The 20,821-nt window shown below is 39.6% G+C and overlaps 1 protein-coding gene across 2 annotated transcripts in view; it reads left to right on the forward strand.

The window, feature by feature from the left end:
* The window catches only part of asic2 (acid-sensing (proton-gated) ion channel 2), a 573,112-nt gene that overhangs the window by 421,011 nt on the left and 131,280 nt on the right, over window positions 1-20,821 (forward strand). Inside the window, exon 1 of one of the 2 annotated variants that reach the window (XM_060892002.1) lies at window positions 4,843-5,511. The exons of the other annotated variant lie outside the window; for it this stretch is intronic. Within the exon in view, the coding sequence (XP_060747985.1) occupies window positions 4,843-5,511 (669 nt within the window). Of the gene's footprint in view, window positions 1-4,842; window positions 5,512-20,821 lie in introns of those variants that run through there. 2 annotated transcript variants of the gene reach the window in all.

A 20,821-nucleotide genomic window follows, 5' to 3' on the forward strand; every position in this document is an offset into this window, starting at 1 on the left:
ATTACTACGATAGAAAAGAGGTGTTATTTGTGTAGTAACAGCGTTTATCTCAGGAGTTATTGACTCAGGAAACTCCAATCTGTGAATATGTGACCAACTTCCTGCTCCTTCAGTTCTCTCCAGCGCTGGAAAGCTGATCCTATATTAACACGTCCTACTTCTTGCCTTATCGTAAGCCTTTCTTCGCTTTCTTTCTTTGTTTTTATCCTCCATGTCAACGTTAAAGCCGCTTTCTGCTAATGTCACACATGCTCACTGAACATTCTCTCCGCCGTATATTGACCAGACACGCCCCTTTCTGCTCATTGGCTACACGTTAGTTTTGATTTTTGTTTAGTTTGTCGTCCTGTCTCAGATTTCTGAAGCATTTCTCAAAAATCGGAGACCCCACCTTTAATCGTGTCAACTCCGAGCGTTTTCTATGTCATCCTTCATTAAAAGTCAGGTCAGCACAGAACACTGACTCTGACATTTTAGCAACTGTCATCACAATCCTGAAAAGAACCCAAGGATACAAAACGCACAGCCTGTTAGCCAGGCCATTAACCCTTTACTAACCCTGTCCTACTTGTATATGTATATGTAAAGCTACAGTATGTATGAAGAGAGGCTGCCCTGCCCTGTCCTCTCTTAAACATTTTCATTAATAATACAATAAAAACAAAATTACTCAGTGCACGATGCGTAACATTTCTTCTAGTCCAGTTACTGTAATTGATTTAGAACCTTGTTGAAAATCCTTTGATTCAGGTTTGGCACAGTTAACACCTGAACATGCCAAACCCGAAGGTCTAAGATGGCCTAGCTTCATCAAAAGTGCACCGTAAACATAAATATGAGCACAGATGTCCTTAAAATGCAGTCGTTATTTCGAGGAATTTATTTTGTTACATGTAAAAAAAAGAGTTTTACAAATAATCTAAATTTACTGAAGTGATTTGATAATTAAAGATTTTCTAAAGGAATCCAAATTTTAAAAATGTTAGTACTTTAGTATATTATGGCGTCAAGAAGCTTCAGAGAGGACAGTTTTCTCCCTGTGTTTGTTAGCATGGGTGTGTTTGAGTGTAGATACGCTACATACAGCAGATTAAGTGTTGTTTGGTATTTCTGTTCTCCTGCTATGGCTGTGAGTCATCAAAATAATTTCTCTGTGGATGATTTAAATAGAAAATGTCATACGGAGGGTAAAAATGGCAGTAACCTTGAACGCCATAGCTCTGACATAGCAAAGTGAATTTGTGTTTGAAAGTGTCTCTGAAGATATGTTTTCATCCTGTGTTCCGTATACATGAGAAAACATTGTCTGTTTTTTTTTTTTTTTATAATATAATACATGGCTGTCAAGTGTCACGCATTGAGAGTGACAGTCACGCATTTGTGTCTTTTATCACGATCTCCCGCCACACATCGTATTACTCACGCAGAAAAACTTTTTGACTATTTATCATATATTTAATAAGCCGCAGCACCCAAAATGTATCTGTCCACACCGCTGTCTCTATGGAACCGGGCAGGAGTCAAGCGCGTCTCCCCTGGAGTTCTTAGTCGAGCCTGACACTTATCAGCCAATCAAAAAAAAGAGGCTACACAATAGCCAATCAGAAAATAGCACTATTGTATCTGGGTAAGATTTAACGCAACAACCAATGAAAAAACAACATATTCATTAGAGAGGGTATTTTCGATGGTCGGTTTGAACAAAACCTCAACACGAAACAGCTTGTCTCTGGATGGGACATTGTCCTCAATCATGACACTAAAAATGTCTGGGCTTGAGCCGAACTGTTTTAAATGGGAGCAACATTACAAATGATAAAGGAGTCCAAAAAGGCAACAAACACTTACAATAAACAACACCAGTCATAAATTCTGTCATGACAGAAACTCTCTCACACACACACTCTCTCTCACACACACACACATTGCTGGGGGGTTGGAAATGTCACTCTTGCCTGTCTTCAAAACTTAAGAGCCCTGATAATACTATATTCTGTTTTTATGTTGTCTGATACAAATATTATAATCAAGCAGGCAGAGTAAAGCGTCCAATCATAATCCGAATAATTCTGTAAGGGTCTAAAGCTGGAAAAGGAAATACAACAAAAAAACCTATAAAAATCATGGAAACAAAAACATGATATTTCCTAACGAGACACTGACACAACCAGATAGAGACTAGATAAACTAATCAAAAGTAAACACAATACAGGTGAACACAGTCAGGTAACAAGCCAGAGACAGAGCAGGACTAGAGACAAACAGATAAAGCTTGAAGCTATTCATGAAGTTTATAATTATTATTATTATTCAATTCTATATGTTCATACATAGTTTTGTCATGTTTATAGTACTCCATACTCCGTCCTCGACCCACAGAAATCGTTCATTTGTATCTGTTTGATTGATAGAGACACTGTTTTGTCTCTATAATAGCCTTAACAGCTGTAGACTGAGATTGGTTTGGATAAAACTGTGTTCCAGATCAATATGAAAACAGTCATTTAATGCGGTACAGAGCATCAGCATGGCACACAACCGAGAGCAGCGTCTATTTGTTGTTATTATGTTTTAATTTTACACGCTGCAAAATTGTCCGTGAATCCAGATCACTAAAGATCACAAGCTTCCGATTTCTGTTTCAAGTCTAAAAATTTAAAGGCTGCTTTCTTTTCTATGACTTTAATGCAACCTCTTCACCATCATCAAGAGATATTTTAGCCACATGCATGTGTGTGAAAGTGGATCAAAAAAAATAAAAATTACACACACACACACACACACACACACACACACACACACACAAAATATATATATATATATATATATATATATATATATATATATATATATATATATATATACATGCACACTAAAAAGACACTGTGCAGAGGAATTGAGTGAAGGAGAGAGAATGGAGCAGACCACGTGAATGATTATGTGAGTGAGTGAGTGAGTGAGTGAGTGAGTGAGTGAGTGAGTGAGTGAGTGAGTGAGAACAGGAGAGAGGGAGAGAGAGTTGGCACAGACAGAATCGCTTGCTGTGTGAACACGGACAAGAGCAGGAGGAGGAGAAGAACAGTGGAAACATATTGCCAAAGAGCGAGCAAGCAACACAGTGCAGCAGCCGAAGCTGATCATTGAAGCACCAGAGCGAAGATCTGAACACACACACACACACCAGGAAAGAAAAAGCTACTAACACACACTTGCATCGCTTTGAAGCAGCAAAGAACGACGCAAGCTTGAAAGCAAGTGAGGACTTCTTTTAAATTGACATGGCACGGAGGAGGGGCTTAAAGGCAAGTTGATGAATTTGCTTTTCCTTTGTGATGTATTGAAATATGGAAGCGTAAAAAAATCCAGTTGAACAGGATCAGGACTTGCTGGAACAATATTGCTGCTGATGGTGAGGAAGTAAATAAAAAGAGAGCAAAGAAAACAGAGAGTGTGTCAGAAAGGATTTCACATCAGCACCGGACAGCTCTCTGCAGGCGCTATATATATATATGTGTGTGTGTGTGTGTGTGTGTATGCGTGTGTGAGCTAGCGTGAAGTGCAGCCTCCCCTCTCACACCAGGCAGCTGTCCTCACTCGTTCACCGGAGAGGGCAGCCGAGGAGAGAAAGAGAGAGGGTGGAGAAAGAGTGCTGAAGGAGAGAGGGAAAGAGAGACAGATGGCACAGACCGAAGTGAGAAAACAAACACACGAGGAGGCAGGAGGAAGCCGGACAGAGAGACTGTAAATGAGGATCAGAGATCGGCAGAAGTGGCACCGTGGGTCGAGCTGCGCGGGACACGTAGCTGCAGAAAATTGACAGAGGAAACGGATGAAGATGGAGAGATCGAACACAATCACAGACAAGACAGATGGACAAAACAGGCTGGACTACTGACTCTGCCTCTCACACTTCTTCTGCTTAGTGAGCTGGCAATAAGCTGCCCTGCGCTCTTTTTTTTCTCATCTCCGTCTCTTTTTTCCCCACGTCTTCGTTCAAACTTTCCATATTTGTATCCGTCTGTCTGTATGCGCATGTATTTGTGTTAGTGTCAGAGCCTGATCAGAGGCTACAGGCTGTCCATCACCAGTTTAAAAGAGACAGAGTTCCTCAGGACAGGCTAAACAGATGGACTGAATGAAAGATACAAGGAAAGAGAGAAAGAGGTAAAGAAAGAGGGATAGGTTAGAGGTGTTGCCAGGGAGCACACCGGCGTTGCAGCCGAGTCCTCTGTGTCGGAGAAAAGGATACTGGATCTTTTCTTTTCTCTAAAAGCCAGTGTGAGTTTTAGCACTAGTTGATCTGCCATGAATGCACTTTGTCATGTCTGTGTTAGTGGAATGCTTTTAGCTGAAGAAAAAAACATTAGATGCCCCAGAAATAGAGATTAACAATAAACATCAAGAGGATAACAATGGATTATTCTCACCACCAGGTTCTGCATGGATCCTGGATCAGAACAGGGAATTTTTGTAGCTGGAGATTTGTGGTCTGAGTTCTTGGGGTTCTCCTGAAAGAGAGAGAGAGCGAAAGAGAGAGAGAGAGGGAGAGAGAGAGAGAGAGAGAGAGAGAGAGAGAGAGAGAGAGAGAGAGAGAGAGGGAGGTGGGGTATCTTAGAGGTCATGCCAGGAGGTTTATAAGAAGCAGACAAAAATCTTGAACCACCTGAATAAGTCAGCTGTTCTCTTCTCGTCGATGTGTTTGACCTATATTGTTTCATGTTATAGGAAAGCCCCACGTAATGTCAAATTGAAACACTGACAAATTCAAGAGTAGGGTCCATTTTGGGCATTAGTCGTGTGGGTTTGTTATCCCTTGGGCATTCTCTTTCTGCCTGCTGCCTCATGATTGCTCCTGGCACGGTACCCTGGCTAGGAAATGAAGCCGTGCCCTTTGCCGCTCTAGCAACCCTGTGGACATTCATGGCTCGGGAATTCCCGCGCCCTCGGCGGTCCTCATCCTCAGTGCCCAGTCAAGTGCCCAGTCGCCGTCGCTTGCCCTTGGCTCTTCGTACCCGCTTGCATGGCCTGCGCCATGCCTGTTCCCCATCCTCTTCACCAATTCGCAGGGCACTGTGGACGCTGGCACTATGCACCGCACTGGGTCTGCTTCTGTCATGGTCCTCAAACCGTGTGCTGCACTGGTTGGCTTTGCCCACTGCCACCAGAGTACACACGCAGTGGGCACGTCAGCTTGACTTTCCCACCATCACTATCTGCAACAACAACCCGGTGCGACTCCCGCACCTCACCAAGAGTGACCTTTATTTTGCCGGGCACTGGCTTGGCCTGCTGCATGCTAATGGGACTGCGCGCTCGCTAGTTCTAGAGCTGCTACGTGATGAGCGCCTTGCTTGGTTTCGCAAGCTCTCTGACTTTCGGCTCTTTCTCCCACCGCGCCGCTTCCCAGGGACCAGCCTGGAGTTCCTCGACCGCCTCGGGCACCAGTTGGACGACATGCTGCTCGCCTGCAAGTATCGAGGAGAACCGTGCGGTGCTCACAACTTCTCCACTGTGAGTTTCCCATTTTCTTTGTTCAGGTTGACTGCATCTCCACAGCACATACAGTACATGATCTACCTTCTACTTTAAAATGGGACAAAATGCCTAATACATTATCAGCACCATAAAATATGGTCAACTTAGGGGTCATGTTTAAGCCGAACCACACATTAATGTTTGAATAAACTAGTATTTTACATTTTTAACAAAATAGCTGAACATATTTGTCGAAACAGAACAGAACTCCAAACCTTCTACACAAGCAGATGGATTCAGTTTGTGACCCTGCAGTTACACTACTGACCAGTTAGCTTGCTAATCTGCTAACCCACTTAGTATTGCACCTCTGCAGGTCACAACACTAGTCACTCGACACACACTCATCTTTTTCCCAGTGAGCATTAATAAGTCTCAGTGTTTATAAGCAGTGGTGACTGAGTGCTTAAGGTTCTGATCTACTGTACTGACCAGATTACCAGTGAGTCATTTTCCACGAGACCTTTAATCTCTCCGCTGAGATACTGAATTAGTAAACTAGAATATTGGATTTCGCCTCACTTTTAATCCACTGTGAATAAAAGTATCTGTCAAGTGTGGAATATGAATTGTGTGAATTTTGTGTGGTCCTACATGGGCTTGGCTTTTCCTTTCTCTTTCTAAACACCTGTTAAAAAACAGAGACAGATGTTTTCTCTGTACAACTGTGATGCTTTTCTGTAGGTGTGTGTACAGTATGTGTGTGTGTGTGTGTGTGCTGTTCCACCACTCAGTTCCTACCTTAAAATTATGCTTTTTAGAACTTCACTTAAGGGGGGCACGGTGGCTTAGTGGTTAGCACGTTCGCCTCACACCTCCAGGGTTGGGGGTTCGATTCCCGCCTTTGCCTTGTGTGTGTGGAGTTTGCATGTTCTCCCTGTGCCTCGGGGTTTCCTCCGGGTACTCCGGTTTCCTCCCCCGGTACAAAGACGTGCATGGTAGGTTGATTGGCATCTCTGGAAAAATTGTGTGTGTGTGTGTGTGTGTGTGTGTGTGTGCCTTGCGATGGGTTGGCACTCCATCCAGGGTGTATCCTGCCTTGATGCCCGATGACACCTGAGATAGGCACAGGCTCCCCGTGACCCGAGGTAGTTCGGATAAGCGGTAGAAAATGAGTGAGTGAGAGAGAACTTCACTTAATTAGGCCCTGTTTTGGTGTGTGTGTGTGTGTATGAGAGAGAATTAGAGAGTATAGGCACGTGTGTGTGTGTGTGTGTTGTGATTTATCTCATCTTTTCTCCCTATACTTATTAAAGGAACTCTGTTCCTCTAATAAACTGTTAAACACTCTCTGAGCTGAGTGTTGTGAAAATCAAGGCCACTCATCATTCACCCATTGTGTTGTTGTGTGTCCTCGTCCTTAGCCGTCCTGTCCTCTTCATATTCATTACATTACCTTATTAGGGTAATTGTGTGGATAGACACATTTCACTGACTGAAGATTTGAAGTCTTTGAGGCAAACAGAACATAACTAATTCAAATAAGATATGAGATAACGATCACCGATGCTGTTTGTTAGCGTTCAAACAATTCTAAATTGTGAACAGGTTGTTGTGAACACACACACACACACACACACACACACACAAGCTGTTGTAATCTAAAGTTGCACTAAACATGCAGCATATAACATGTACATGTAGAGTGTTTACTCTTTAAGCTTTAAGTACTTTAAGCACAACACATGCATCTAAAAGTTATATCAATGTTTACATAAGGAAGATTCCTCATATTCGGGTACGTGTCTGGTTACGTAGCCTGAAGACACGTCCGAGACACCACAGGTGAAGAGATCTGGTAAAAAAAAAAAAAAAATCAAATCAATAGACCTCCATTATAAAAGACAATCACTTGTTCTTAAATGTTGACAATAACCCTTATTAAACCACCAGAAAATAAAATAATGTCAAGGTTAAACAGACGTATATGAGAAATGAAGATGATGACAAACGTTAAATAAGAATCTTGTATTTTGCTAATATACAGTATTGGTGCATGAATATTCCTTCTTATAATGATCACATTAATCACTACAAATGTGCTTTTGTTTACCCCTAGGGCTTAAAACAAATAATCACTTGTCGGTTTATAACATAGCACTTGATCCAGCACCTCCTCTATTATAGAATTATATATATATATATATATATTTTAGTATCCTGCTTCAACAGATGTCAACGAGTGTGTGTCTGGGATGTAAGCTGTTATTCATTCATTCATTCATTCATTCATTCATTCATTAATTTTCTACCGCTTATCCGAACTACCTCGGGTCACGGGGCGCCTGTGTCTATCTCAGGCATCATCGGGCATCAAGGCAGGATACACCCTGGACGGAGTGCCAACCCATCACAGGGCACACACACACTCTCATTCACTCACGCAATCACACACTACGGACAATTTTCCAGAGATGCCAATCAACCTACCATGCATGTCTTTGGACCGGTGGAGGAAACCGGAGTACCTGGAGGAAACCCCCGAGGCACGGGGAGAACATGCAAACTCCACACACACAAGGTGGAGGCGGGAATCGAACCCCAACCCTGGAGGTGTGAGGCGAAGTAAGCTGTTATAATTCAATCATTTCATTTACAGATAATACTGATGCTTGTTAATCCTGTGCACTTTTTCCTAAAGAAAATGTAGCCATGGTTTAAACATCTGAATCATATCTCCAGGGTTTAGGTTTCAATTCCCGCCTCTGTCCTCTGTGTGTGTGTGTGTGTGTGTGTGTGTGTGTGTTGAGTTTGCGTGTTCTACCTGTGGATTTCAGGGTTTTCCTCCAGGCTCATTAGTTTCCTGTCTAAAGGCATGCATTGCATTGCAGTGAATAGGTGTGTGAGTGAGTGTGTGTTTGTGTGTGTGTGTGTGTGTGTGTGTGTGTGTGTGTGTGTGTGTGTGTGTGTGTGTGATTCTGTCCCACTGTGAGTTGGCACCACATCCAGCATGCCGCCCATCCTTGTGCTTGTAATTAAACCAAGGACTACAAGAATATAAGAATTCAGCCTTATATACTGTAAGTAACACAAAAGAACCTACACCTGACTCCTGTAGCTTTGTCTTCAGATATCAAGTCACCTCTAATATCCCAAGAATCACAATATTTCTACCCTGTAGGGTCCGTGTCTAAAGTACATCTCGATAACTGAAATATATCTCAGTATCCTCTTCACACACCACACGCTCTTCTCCAGCCCGGATGGTTTAGATGGTAGCACATTTATTCTCCTAACACTACAGTATGTTGTCATCTTGTAACGACACCTGATAGCGATTCCATTAGTTTAGGTTCTCTTTTATTTTCTTCTTCGGGATCTCAATGAAATCTCGCATGAGGAATTTAATAAGAAGAAGAATAACAGATGGAATTTTGATGGTCTTCCAGCCCCATGTTGTTGACTAAGCTTGAACTTTTTTTTTTTTGTTAATGTTGAACTGTCCGTCAGTGAATCTTTGAGGTAATAAGATTACTAATTCTTGTGCTGTCCATCAACAGCTGAGAATAGACAGGTTACGTTTGCTTTAAAGTGCCGCCGGATTAGCGATAATCCCAAAGCTTGGAGTTGTCCATCAAGATGTCTGTGTGAACCACCTCCTTAAATCCCCGGGTCTCATCTCTTCAACTGGGACGTTTTTAGCCAAAGCACCTTTTCCGTGACTCCGTCAAAATAGATAGATAGCGGTTGCTCGTATCTGCAGTGTATTTGAAATAAAGTTCGTAGAAATATTGTTAACAGTGTGCAACAATATATACCTGTAGACACGTCGGTCTGCAGAGACATCCTGAAGCGTTCGAGCGTTTGGAAAAATAAGCGAGATCTTTTTTTTTTTACACGTGGGAGCCGTAAATTGAAGGTGCAGATCTTTCCATGCTATCAGATCAGAAGGTTATAATAGAACTGTGATTGATTGATCAGTGCAACAGTCGCAGCAGGGTATAAGACTGCGCTCTGCTGTGAGTTCATCTATTTTCAGAGTGAGTCTGGTATAAACGAGCTAGCACGGCTAAGACGCTCCATGTTCCATATTATTTAAAGATCAAACAGTTGGATTTATTTTCACCTGTAAGAAAAATCGTTTGAGAAAGTCAGTCGGTGTAAAAGGTCATCTGATTTAATGACGATGTCCAGTGTATTATGTGTCAAGCAGGGGACTGAGCCATATTCATCCTGATTCTCACTTTTTTCCCTATTACCCGAAGGTATAATTCAAACTGGGGGGCACGGTGGCTTAGTGGTTAGCACGTTCGCCTCACATCTCTAGGGTCGGGGGTTCGATTCCCGCCTCCACCTTGTGTGTGTGGAGTTTGCATGTTCTCCCCGTGCCTCAGGGGTTTCCTCCGGGTACTCCTGTTTCCTCCCCTGGTCCAAAGACATGCATGGTAGGTTGATTGGCATCTCTGGAAAATTGTCCCTAGTGTGTGATTGCGTGAGTGAATGTGTGTGTGTGTGTGTGTGTGTGTGTGCCCTGCGATGGGTTGGCGCCTTGATGCCCGATGACGCCTGAGATAGGCACAGGCTCCCCGTGACCCGAGGTAGTTCGGATAGGCAGTAGAAGATGAATGAATAAATGAATGAATAATTCAAACTGTGCTTTTAATCTATTGATAACACTGAACATTTTATCGCCCAAACCTAATTTCTACTGAACCCAGAAACGGATAACATTTTCTCCCGTACAGGTTTATATGAGACGATTAAAAGAAATCCAGTGCCGGTTCAGTCCAGCCTCTTAAAGCTGTACTCTGTATCATTAATGACACCATTTTGCTGTCACCAACAATTATTTCTGTCATGTAAATTACACGTGTGTTACACAGTGTAAAAGATTTAACCGTGGATATATTTAGGTCGTTTCAGAGCGTTCGCAATGATGGCAAAATTTCTCTTTTTGCCAGCTGGAAAGTGGGAACTACATCTAATGCCATCGCTACAGTATCATCAGCGTACCGCGGTTGCTAGGTAACCATAATCACATGCTTTAGACTTCACACATCGACTGACCAGCTCGTTTCACATGATTGACAACCCTTGACAAAGTAGGCTGTTACCGAGAGAAAGAAAAAATATATGTAATCCGTTGCGTTATATAATCCAAGCTGTTTATACTTGCTATGGTGAAAGTGATAACAAGAACTAATTCGACTCATAAGTATTAACCAGGAATCAACGGGTTATAAGTGTGGCATGTCGTTCTTTAATAAACTAGATATTGTAATCGTTTTTACATTCTGTCGTGTAAGGAAAAAGAAAATACTCGTTATAGGACATGCCGTTATAGGAAGATAATCCCTGGTGTGAATTATTTTCCAATAACTGTGTGGTGTTTAATTTCTTACACATAATACACCTCTTATTCTCTTGTGTTTTTTTTTTTTTAGTAATATTTCTTGCGTTAAATGAGAAATAAATTTGATTTTAAGGCATGAACAAATCAGTGAAATGATTATAATTTTTGTGTATATAATTTAACTTCTTGTTTATGAACGTCTCAAGCTGCGATAGAGTTTGTACCGAAATCTGCAGCGTCAGTAGAAATGCATATGTAAGTAACGAGATGTGTGAGATTAATCCGCAGAAATCAATGCTCACGTTATATAACACGTATATATTCTGGTCTTGATTTATTTACTCAGTCCTCTTTCTCAAGCTACAGTAAAGTGCCGTGAAGAAGAAAGAAGCTCACTTCCTACAGAAGAGCAAGAAGGTTGTGTTCACATTTTAAACAAACCTGAATATGAATTGCAAATGAATAAAGAGACATTTAGTCAGTAGAGACATGCTCAGCCTTTCAGACCTGTTTTCTGTAGGAGATACATTCAATTATTGGAAGAAATTAGTGTCTTGTGGACTGCAGAGATAAAACAAAATGAAATGCATTGTCAATCTCTGCATACTTTTCAAAAAAAAAAAAGAATTCCACTTCATGATGCTCTACTTCTATCATGGAAGACGGAAGCCGACGTGTTTACTCCAGTGACGATGAACGTATTTGAGGATCTTCTAAACACTGGGTTTTCCAAATGATGTGAAGTTCACGGAATAGACTCAGACTTTCTGAAATGAAAGATCTACTGTTGCATGCTGGACGGATGTGGTGCTGTAGCTTAATAGTTAAGGCATTGGATTAACAATTGGAAGGTTGTGAGTTCAAATCACTAGTCCAGTACGCTGCCACTTCTGGGCCCCTGAGCAAGGCCCTTAACACTCAGTTGTACAAAATAAAATGGTAAATTGCTCTGGATTAAGGGCGTCTGCCAAATGCCTGACATTGACTTTACATTCTAACACCCTTAAACATGATGCTGTACAAAATGAACTGTGATTGGTTGTTTTACATGTCCGTCAGATATTGTGACTTATTAGATGGTCCTCAGCTTGGAAAAGAAGGGGATGTACTTATTTCCAGGGATTTTAGAACAGCGTAACAGATATTGCGTCATCGGGTAGGCGTGGCCTATTTGATAATCTAACCCTAACCCTAACCGTAACCGTAGTCTTTGGTTGTTTATTTGTTTTCAAAAACAGCTTAACTGTAAGATAATAAAGCATAATAGATATAAAATATAAAATCTACCTGTATGACTGTTTTGTCCTTCATTATCCATCGTTGGTATGATCTTTTTTTTTTAAAGAGGGCGTTTTTCCAAGACCTCCAGAAACACGCCCACTTTACGTCGTGATAACGAATCCCCTGGAATTTAGTGAATGCCGGATAAGAAAAGTGCATAAAAACTGCAGGGTGGGGGCTAAAGTAGAAATTACTGTAGGAAAGAGATGAATTGAGGAGTGATTGAAGAGAAGACTGCAGTTTCAGTTCGACCGTATACCATTTATAGAAAAAAACAACAACAAAAAAAAAACAATAGGCAATTGTTCTAAAATGTAAAATATCACACCAGCCCAGAGTTCATGCTAGGAAGTAGGTACACTTCTCTGTCCCTTTCTGCTTTGTGTATTAGGGTTCTTCAACAAGAAAATAAACATAATATTACAATCCCAGGGTGGTGTGATACCCCTACAGTAAGTGTATTAATTCTGCATACCAACATCCACTTTTACTAGGGTGATTTCCCAACAACTGATTGACACCAAGCTTTTTAACACTTCATATATTTAATGTTTTGAAATATTAGCTATTAGCAACAATAAACCTCTCACCTAAACATCTCATTGTCTCTCAGTTTATAACAGTTTTTTGCCATTTTACCAAGAAACCAGAACGTTGAACCCTTCTATCCTGAAGATTTTCTTTGCTGGATATCTTTACTAAGCACCATGACTGTTCCTGTAAACACTGACACTTAAAACTCTTTGTATTAATATGAAAGAAATCTTTCCATCACATCATCGATTAGATATTATTCTTATATTATTCTTTGTATTATGTAATTGTACTAAATTCCATGGCGTGTCAGCTGTACAAGTCCCTGTGTATGAGGAGTTACTACTGAGAAGATAACGTTGAATGAGCGCAATCATTTTAACCTATCTTTTAGGTTACGATTCGACAATTCGAGTGTGATGTGGTATTATTGTGTAGAAATGGTCTATATTGGATATCTTACATTTACATTTACAGCATTTGGCAGACACATTTATCCAGAGCGACTTACATTATCTCATTTTTTTTTATACAGCTGAGCAATCGAGGGTTAAGGACCTTGCTCAGGCGCCTAACAGTGGCAGTTTGGTGGACCTGGGATCAAACTCACAACCTTCCGATTGGTATCCCAACATTAACCACTAGGCTACGTACAGATTTGAGATGATGCTTGAGTTGGCTTTAACTTTTTTTCTGTGAAAGACACTTGGACCTTACGGTTTCTGTGACATCGTGACAGTTGTGCTGGAATATCTTTGTTCTTTTTGTCAGAGCTTAGCAGATTTCTCCGAAAACGGAAACACAAAGGTCAGAAATAGGTGAATTTTTCTACATGTCTTGATACCGAGTTGAACTTAAGAACTTCTTATTGTTTTATATACAGTATATCATATAGCAAGGGATAAATATGTTGAACCGTTCCCCTCTTGTCAGACAAGGTCAGGAGGCTGAGGCTACAGTAGACTCAGGGTCATTAACGCTTACATACTGTATACTGTACTTTATTTCTTTTTTCACTCTTGAGCTATCCAGTTACAGAGATCTGTAGCCTCAGGTTCCTGTCCTTGGCTGACTGTTTTGTCTCATTCACCTTAAGGATCATTGTGTTGTGCATTCAGAAATGTATTTTTCTGCTCACTGCTGATGTAAACAGTTGTTATTTGAGTTACCATAGATGTGCTGTCAGCTCCAAGCAGCCTGGCCACGCACCTCTGATTTCTCTCATCAACAAGGAGCTTTCGGCTGCAGAACTGCATACATACAGATTCGAGGTGCCTCAGTTCCACACAAGTTTTAACTTTTATCTATTTTTACTGAAAATTTCCTCCCCCTGACTGATTTCAGCTCCTGATAATATACATAAAAACACCATTTCAGATCATCTCATCCATTCTCTACATCGATTATGGGTCACACGGGACCTGGTGCCTGTCCAAAGAGACTCAGGGCAGGATACTCCCTGGACAGGATGCCAGTCTATCACAATTCACAACTCATCGCATGTCTTTGGACTGGGCAAGAGGGATGCACTTATTTCCAGGGATTTTAGAACAGCGTAACAGATATTGCGTCATCGGGTAGGCGTGGCCTATTTGATAATCTAACCCTAACCGTAGTTTTTGGTTGTTTATTTGTTTTCGAAAACAGCTTAACTGTAAGATAATAAAGCATAATAGATATAAAATATAATATCTACCTGTATGACTGTTTTGTCCTTCATTATCCATCGTAGGTATGATCTTTTTTTTTAAAGAGGGCATTTTTCCAAGACCTCCAGAAACCATGACCACTTTACGTCGTGGTAACGAAACCCCTGGAATTTAGTGAATGCTCTGGGCGAGGAAACCAGAGTACTCTTGGTCAGGGGCAATAGTGCTAACCACTAATTGGATAAATGTATGAAATTGTTGTATGGATTACTTTCAAGTCATTACATTTCAAAGAAGCTCATAACCCATGTATATGGGGACGGGAAGAACATGCAAACTCCACACACACAAGGCGGAGGCGGGAATCGAACCCCCAACCCTGGAGGTGTGAGGCCAACGTGCTACCACTAAGCCACCGTGAACCCCTTGCTTACATTCTCAAACACGAATATGGAAATACACACACATTTTGAGATTTCATGACTTTAGTAACTCCATTACCTGGTCTGGGTCATGATTTATCTGCAGTCTATCCTGGGAACACTTGGGAGTGTGGGATGAATACACCCAGGATAGGAAGCCAGTCCATTTCAGAATACCTTAGAATAACACATTCAATTTAGTATAGAAAGTTCACCTTGGAGGAGTTAGGAGGAAACTGGAGAACCTGGAGAACACCCACATAGATACAAGAAGAGCTCCGTACATGTTATCAGGATCAATCTTGGTACACTGAAACTTTAAGGCAGCAAAGCTACCTATTGCACCACTATGCAATCCTGACCTGAACATAAGATCTATTACTTACTGTATATTCAGTGCATGAAATAATATTTTGGACTTTTCATTGTATAAAGAACTGGAATTGGACGAGAGGTCACTAAAGTTTGCCAACAGGCAAGGTCAACCTTCAGCAAATTCAACACTTTCCATTCACTATATCCTATAATACACCGTTCACTATATACTATAATACAGTTTTGACATGAAATATAAATGCATTGCCTTGCTTTCACCGGGCCTCAGAGACAAACAAAGAGTTCAGGGTTCAGAACTAAGAGAGACATTCAAGGCCTCGGTGCAATCCTTTTTATGCTCTATATTATTTACTCTTTCGTGCACCGAGGGCTGCCGGGGCTTTATAAAATCAACATGGAACCTGAGACTTTATTCTGCCTCTGATACACTTACTGTAACCACAAGCTTTAATTTAAAAAGAGACAGAATGTAAGATTTTAAGATGTAAGAATGTAAGATCAGCATGTGTTTGATAAGCGATAGTCATAATAACAAAATAGTGCAGAATTGTCAACACCAGGATGAACATGAAAATCTCTAATGAGAGTCTTTCTTCAGTAAAGTGAGCATAGAAGCTCAGTAGATAAGGATGTCTTACTGTATATACAGTAGGGATGTGGTAGCTTAGTGGTTAAGGTGTAGGACCATTGACTGGAAGGTAAATTTTAAAGCTAAGGTTTTCATCAGAAGCATATACCACTGGGCCATCAAGCTGAACCATTAACACTAATTGAATTGTTTGCTTGGTGTTCATTTGTATAAAATAATAATAAGGCATGCATAGACAAACTAATCAAGTTTTAAATAAAACATCTAAAGGAGTTTTTCCTTGCCACTGCTGCCTGAGTCACCTCAGACTTGCTCATTGGGGATAAATACATACACATTGTGAACTAAATCTATCTAATATTAATCTTGAATTTTGCAATTTATTAATCTTTATATTATTCTTTATATTAACCTTTTGTTCTATGTTTATGTTCTGTAAAGCCGCTTTGAGACGATGTCAATTGTAAAAAGCGCTATACAAATAAACTTGAATTGAATTGAATTGAATTGAATTAAATTAAATACAGGGGCACGGTGGCTTAGTGGTTAGCTCGTTCGCCTCACACCTCCAGGGTTGGGGGTTCGATTCCCGCCTCCTCCTTTTGTGTGTGAAGTTTGCATGTTCTCCACGTGCCTCGGGGGTTTCCTCCGGGTACTCCGGTTTCCTCCCCCGGTCCAAAGACATGCATGGTAAGTTGATTGGCATCTCTGGAAAATTGTCCGTAGTGTGTGTGTGAGTGAATGAGAGTGTGTGTGTGCCCTGCGATGGGTTGGCGCTCCTTCCAGTGTGTATCCTGCCTTGATGCCCGATGACGCCTGAGATAGGCACAGGCTCCCCGTGACCCGAGATAGTTCGGATAAGCGGTAGAAAATGAATGAATGAATGAATTAAATGCAGAACACAACTGACGAGTAAAAAAACCGACGACAGGATGGGGGTCGAGACAGGACCAAAGAACCAAAATAAAGCACATGGACTACAAATAAATATCATTACCAAAATTTCAGTTTATAAGTGGTTTTGTCTTGTGTATGTGGATTACTAGCCCCAAGGTAAATGGTTCAGAATAAACAAATCTCTCTTTGTCTCTGGTTGAATGGTGTCTGTAGTACAGTATGTAAAAGGAATGGATGAACTCCTGAGGCTTTTTGGCTACAGATCCGGAGTGTTAGATCAGGGGAAACCCGTCGACACACCTTGCATACAGTACATTTCCATTGATCGGGAATGTTTTAAGCTGTTCCCTTAAAAGAGAACTTGTGATTAAGAAAGACTTTTGCATTCTAGGACGGATGTATAAATCTACTGCTATAGTCACCTTCAAAAAAAAAGCCCCAGAGCTCCTCATTACCACTTCATTGTAACTCTACAGCATTTAATAGTAAGGTGCAATCTGTCAGCTAAGAACCTTTTAGACTTTACTGTGCACTTAGATCATTTTCTGAAAAATGTGTGTTGCTTCGAGGCTAACTGGAATACATCTTTTGGACTGTCCTGCTAATGTATTTTCTGCTTTTTGCTTCAGAGATGCTGTGCAGAAGCAGTACAGTAAGAAAGACAGTGTTCCACCTTCCCTTGGACAAAACTACGAAGCTGTTTATTGCCTAGTAATGAAAAATAAATAAAATAATCCAACACTTAAAATCATAATCATTGTTAAGTTATGCATGTAGTGAGGATTTAATATATAAATTATACACATTGCTCTCGGTGCTACTGAGATTTAACCTGCAGCAGAAGTGTGTGCCAGTTACAGTACGTGCGAGTCTAACTTTAAACTTTAGTAGATATTTCATGTCTAATATCGGATTCATTTGATCGTGTATGTCATGTTTTGGCAGTAAACACACTGCGTTTGAATATTAATCAATATTATAGTCAGCTATTTCTAGCAGTATTTTTTCCCTACATTTTTCAGGCTTAAAAGCATCTGATTTTGTTTAAATACAGTGATCTACTGTAGATGCTACGGTGGCCGAGAAGTGAAAAACAAATGAACAAATCTGAAAACAAATTAACAAATCCGAAAACACATTAACAAATCTGAAAACAAATTAACAAATCTGAAAACACATTAACAAATCTGAAAACAAATTAACAAATCCGAAAACACATTAACAAATCTGAAAACAAATTAACAAATCTGAAAACACATTAACAAATCTGAAAACAAATTAACAAATCCGAAAACACATTAACAAATCCGAAAACAAATTAACAAATCCGAAAACACAAACAAATCCGAAAACACATTAACAAATCTGAAAACAAATTAACAAATCTGAAAACACATTAACAAATCTGAAAACAAATTAACAAATCTGAAAACAAATTAACAAATCCGAAAACACATTAACAAATCTGAAAACAAATTAACAAATCTGAAAACAAATTAACAAATCCGAAAACACATTAACAAATCCGAAAACACATTAACAAATCTGAAAACAAATTAACAAATCTGAAAACAAATTAACAAATCCGAAAACACATTAACAAATCTGAAAACAAATTAACAAATCTGAAAACAAATTAACAAATCTGAAAACAAATTAACAAATCCGAAAACACATTAACAAATCTGAAAACAAATTAACAAATCTGAAAACAAATTAACAAATCTGAAAACACATTAACAAATCTGAAAACAAATTAACAAATCCGAAAACACATCGTACACAAACGTATCGTTTTTGAAAGGAAACTTACCGATCATTGGACAAGACACCTGTCACTCAAGATATACAGGTATGGAATCTTATGTGTAATGTATAAAGTTCTCCGTTTAAATATAAGAAAATAACAGAATTAATCCACAGTAATCCATTCCATCCATCCATTCCAACTTTTCCCTGCAGCAGACTGTTGAACTTCATGTATACCTTGAGTGACAGTTGTCTTGTCCAATGATCGGTACGTGTTCCAATCACAAACTATATCAACCTCTTCCGGGGTGTCTGAATTGTCGTTGTGTTTTCGGATTTGTTAATGTGTTTTCGGATTTGTTATTTTTTTTTGTATTTGTTAATTTGTTTTCGGATTTGTTAATGTGTTTTTGGATTTGTTAATTTGTTTTTTGATTTGTTAATTTGTTTTCGGATTTGTTAATTTTTTTTTTATTTGTTAATTTGTTTTCGGATTTGTTAATGTGTTTTTGGATTTGTTAATTTGTTTTCGGATTTGTTAATGTGTTTTCGGATTTGTTAATTTTTTTTGGATTTGTTAATTTGTTTTCGGATTTGTTAATGTGTTTTTGGATTTGTTAATTTGTTTTCGGATTTGTTAGTGTTTTCGGATTTGTTAATTTCTTTTGGATTTGTTAATTTGTTTTCTGATTTGTTAATGTGCTTTTGGATTTGTTAATTTGTTTTCTGATTTGTTCATTTGTTTTCGGATTTGTTCTTTTTTTTGATTTGTTAATTTGTTTTCGGATTTGTTAATTTGTTTTCGGATTTGTTAATGTTTTGCACTTCTCGGCCACCGTAAGATGCTACCGAAATCCTGATCAAAACATTCTGGCAAGCTCTAATAATTACTCATTTCTAATTTAACTTACTGGTAATCTGAATGGGGTGCTCAGGTTACCTGAATACACCTTGTAGGACTCTAGTCACCAGTTCTGATTAAAGCTTTGAGAAAACCATGAAGCAAACCAGTGAATGCAACATGGTGAAATCCACTCAGCTAATTGAAAAAAAAAAAAAAACGGATTAAAGAAAGGGTTAGTAAACGGAAAGGAAACTTACGTGCAGTGGGTCCTTTAACTTCACCGAACACCTTCTTTTCACGGGGTGACTTTTTTTTTCATCTGTTGGCTGAAACGAGAAGAGTGACTCAACTCTGCTGTCACTCTTCTTTTTCCTTCTTTTCCCAAAGCAGTGTTTTTGCTGATGATCTGTGGTTATCTAGAAGCTAGAGCCAGATGGATGTTTGTAGACAGGCAATTCACATTTCACAACAATCCTAGCCAAACGTCTCAGTGACTGACGACAGCATGCGGTAATCTATCATTATCATCTTGAAAAGCACAGTGGGTTGTTTTGTTTCAGAAACAGAGAAGCCTCACTTAAAACCGCTTGGTATTAACAAGCATGGGAACATAGAGATGAGCTTTTTTTATAGAAAGTGTGAAGGTTGCTTCATCTAATTTCCATCTCATTAATTATCAGGGCATATTAAGCCAGCATGTTAGTATTGTCATCACATTGGGAAAGACTTTGGTAAAACATGTACAACATGATAAATACCTATCACTAACCTAAATCCTTTATGCTTTAAGTAGTTATAATGATTAACTGTACAATATAGATATGCTCCTATGCTCAGCATGTAGGAATTATCACATGGTAAAAATGATTAAGCTCTGGTGAATTTGCATTTGCGACTTTATAGTGCAGATGCAGCATTTATTTTAGAGATGTTTACAGAGACTGAGCAGCTTTGTGACTAAGTGCAGGGAGATACAGAATACTGGTGGCACAGCATTGCGGATTTGCATTGCAGTGGACAAGCACTGGAGTAATAATCAATATTTCAGATAGAACTAAAAAGCAAAACCACTTGAAACTATGCTTGGCAACAAGGGTCAAAAAGCTTAGTGTGTACCTTTGACATTTGGTAAAGAGAAACTCGAGGAAAATTGCTTTTCACAGCTCTAATTGATATTAGCTTGTCTTCTTCATCTAATAATTGATTGGCAGCTTCAGTAAGGACGCAATAATTGATTACATGTAATCAGTGGAGTCTGAGGAGCAAGAAGAGTGGCATCCAGATGAAGGACATGTTTGACATGAATGTCAATGCTACAAAAAAAACAAACAAATAACAATAATATTGTAAACTATCACAAACAACAACACCATTATCTCTACCAATGACAATAACAACACTAACACTATCAGAACTATCACCAACAACAACACAACCACCAACACAAAAGACAGCAATTCCAACAATGCTAACACCACCACCACTATCAACACAACCAACACTACTATAAACACCAATGACAGCAATTCCAACAATGCTAACACCACCACCACTATCAACACAACCAACACTACCATCAACACCAATGACAGCAATTCCAACAATGCTAACACCACCACCACTACCAACAACACAACCAACACTACCATCAACACCAATGACAACAATTCCAACAATGCTAATACCACCACC

Source organism: Tachysurus vachellii, chromosome 18, assembly GCF_030014155.1.
Source record: "Tachysurus vachellii isolate PV-2020 chromosome 18, HZAU_Pvac_v1, whole genome shotgun sequence".
In the NCBI taxonomy this organism is placed as follows: Eukaryota; Metazoa; Chordata; class Actinopteri; order Siluriformes; family Bagridae; genus Tachysurus; species Tachysurus vachellii.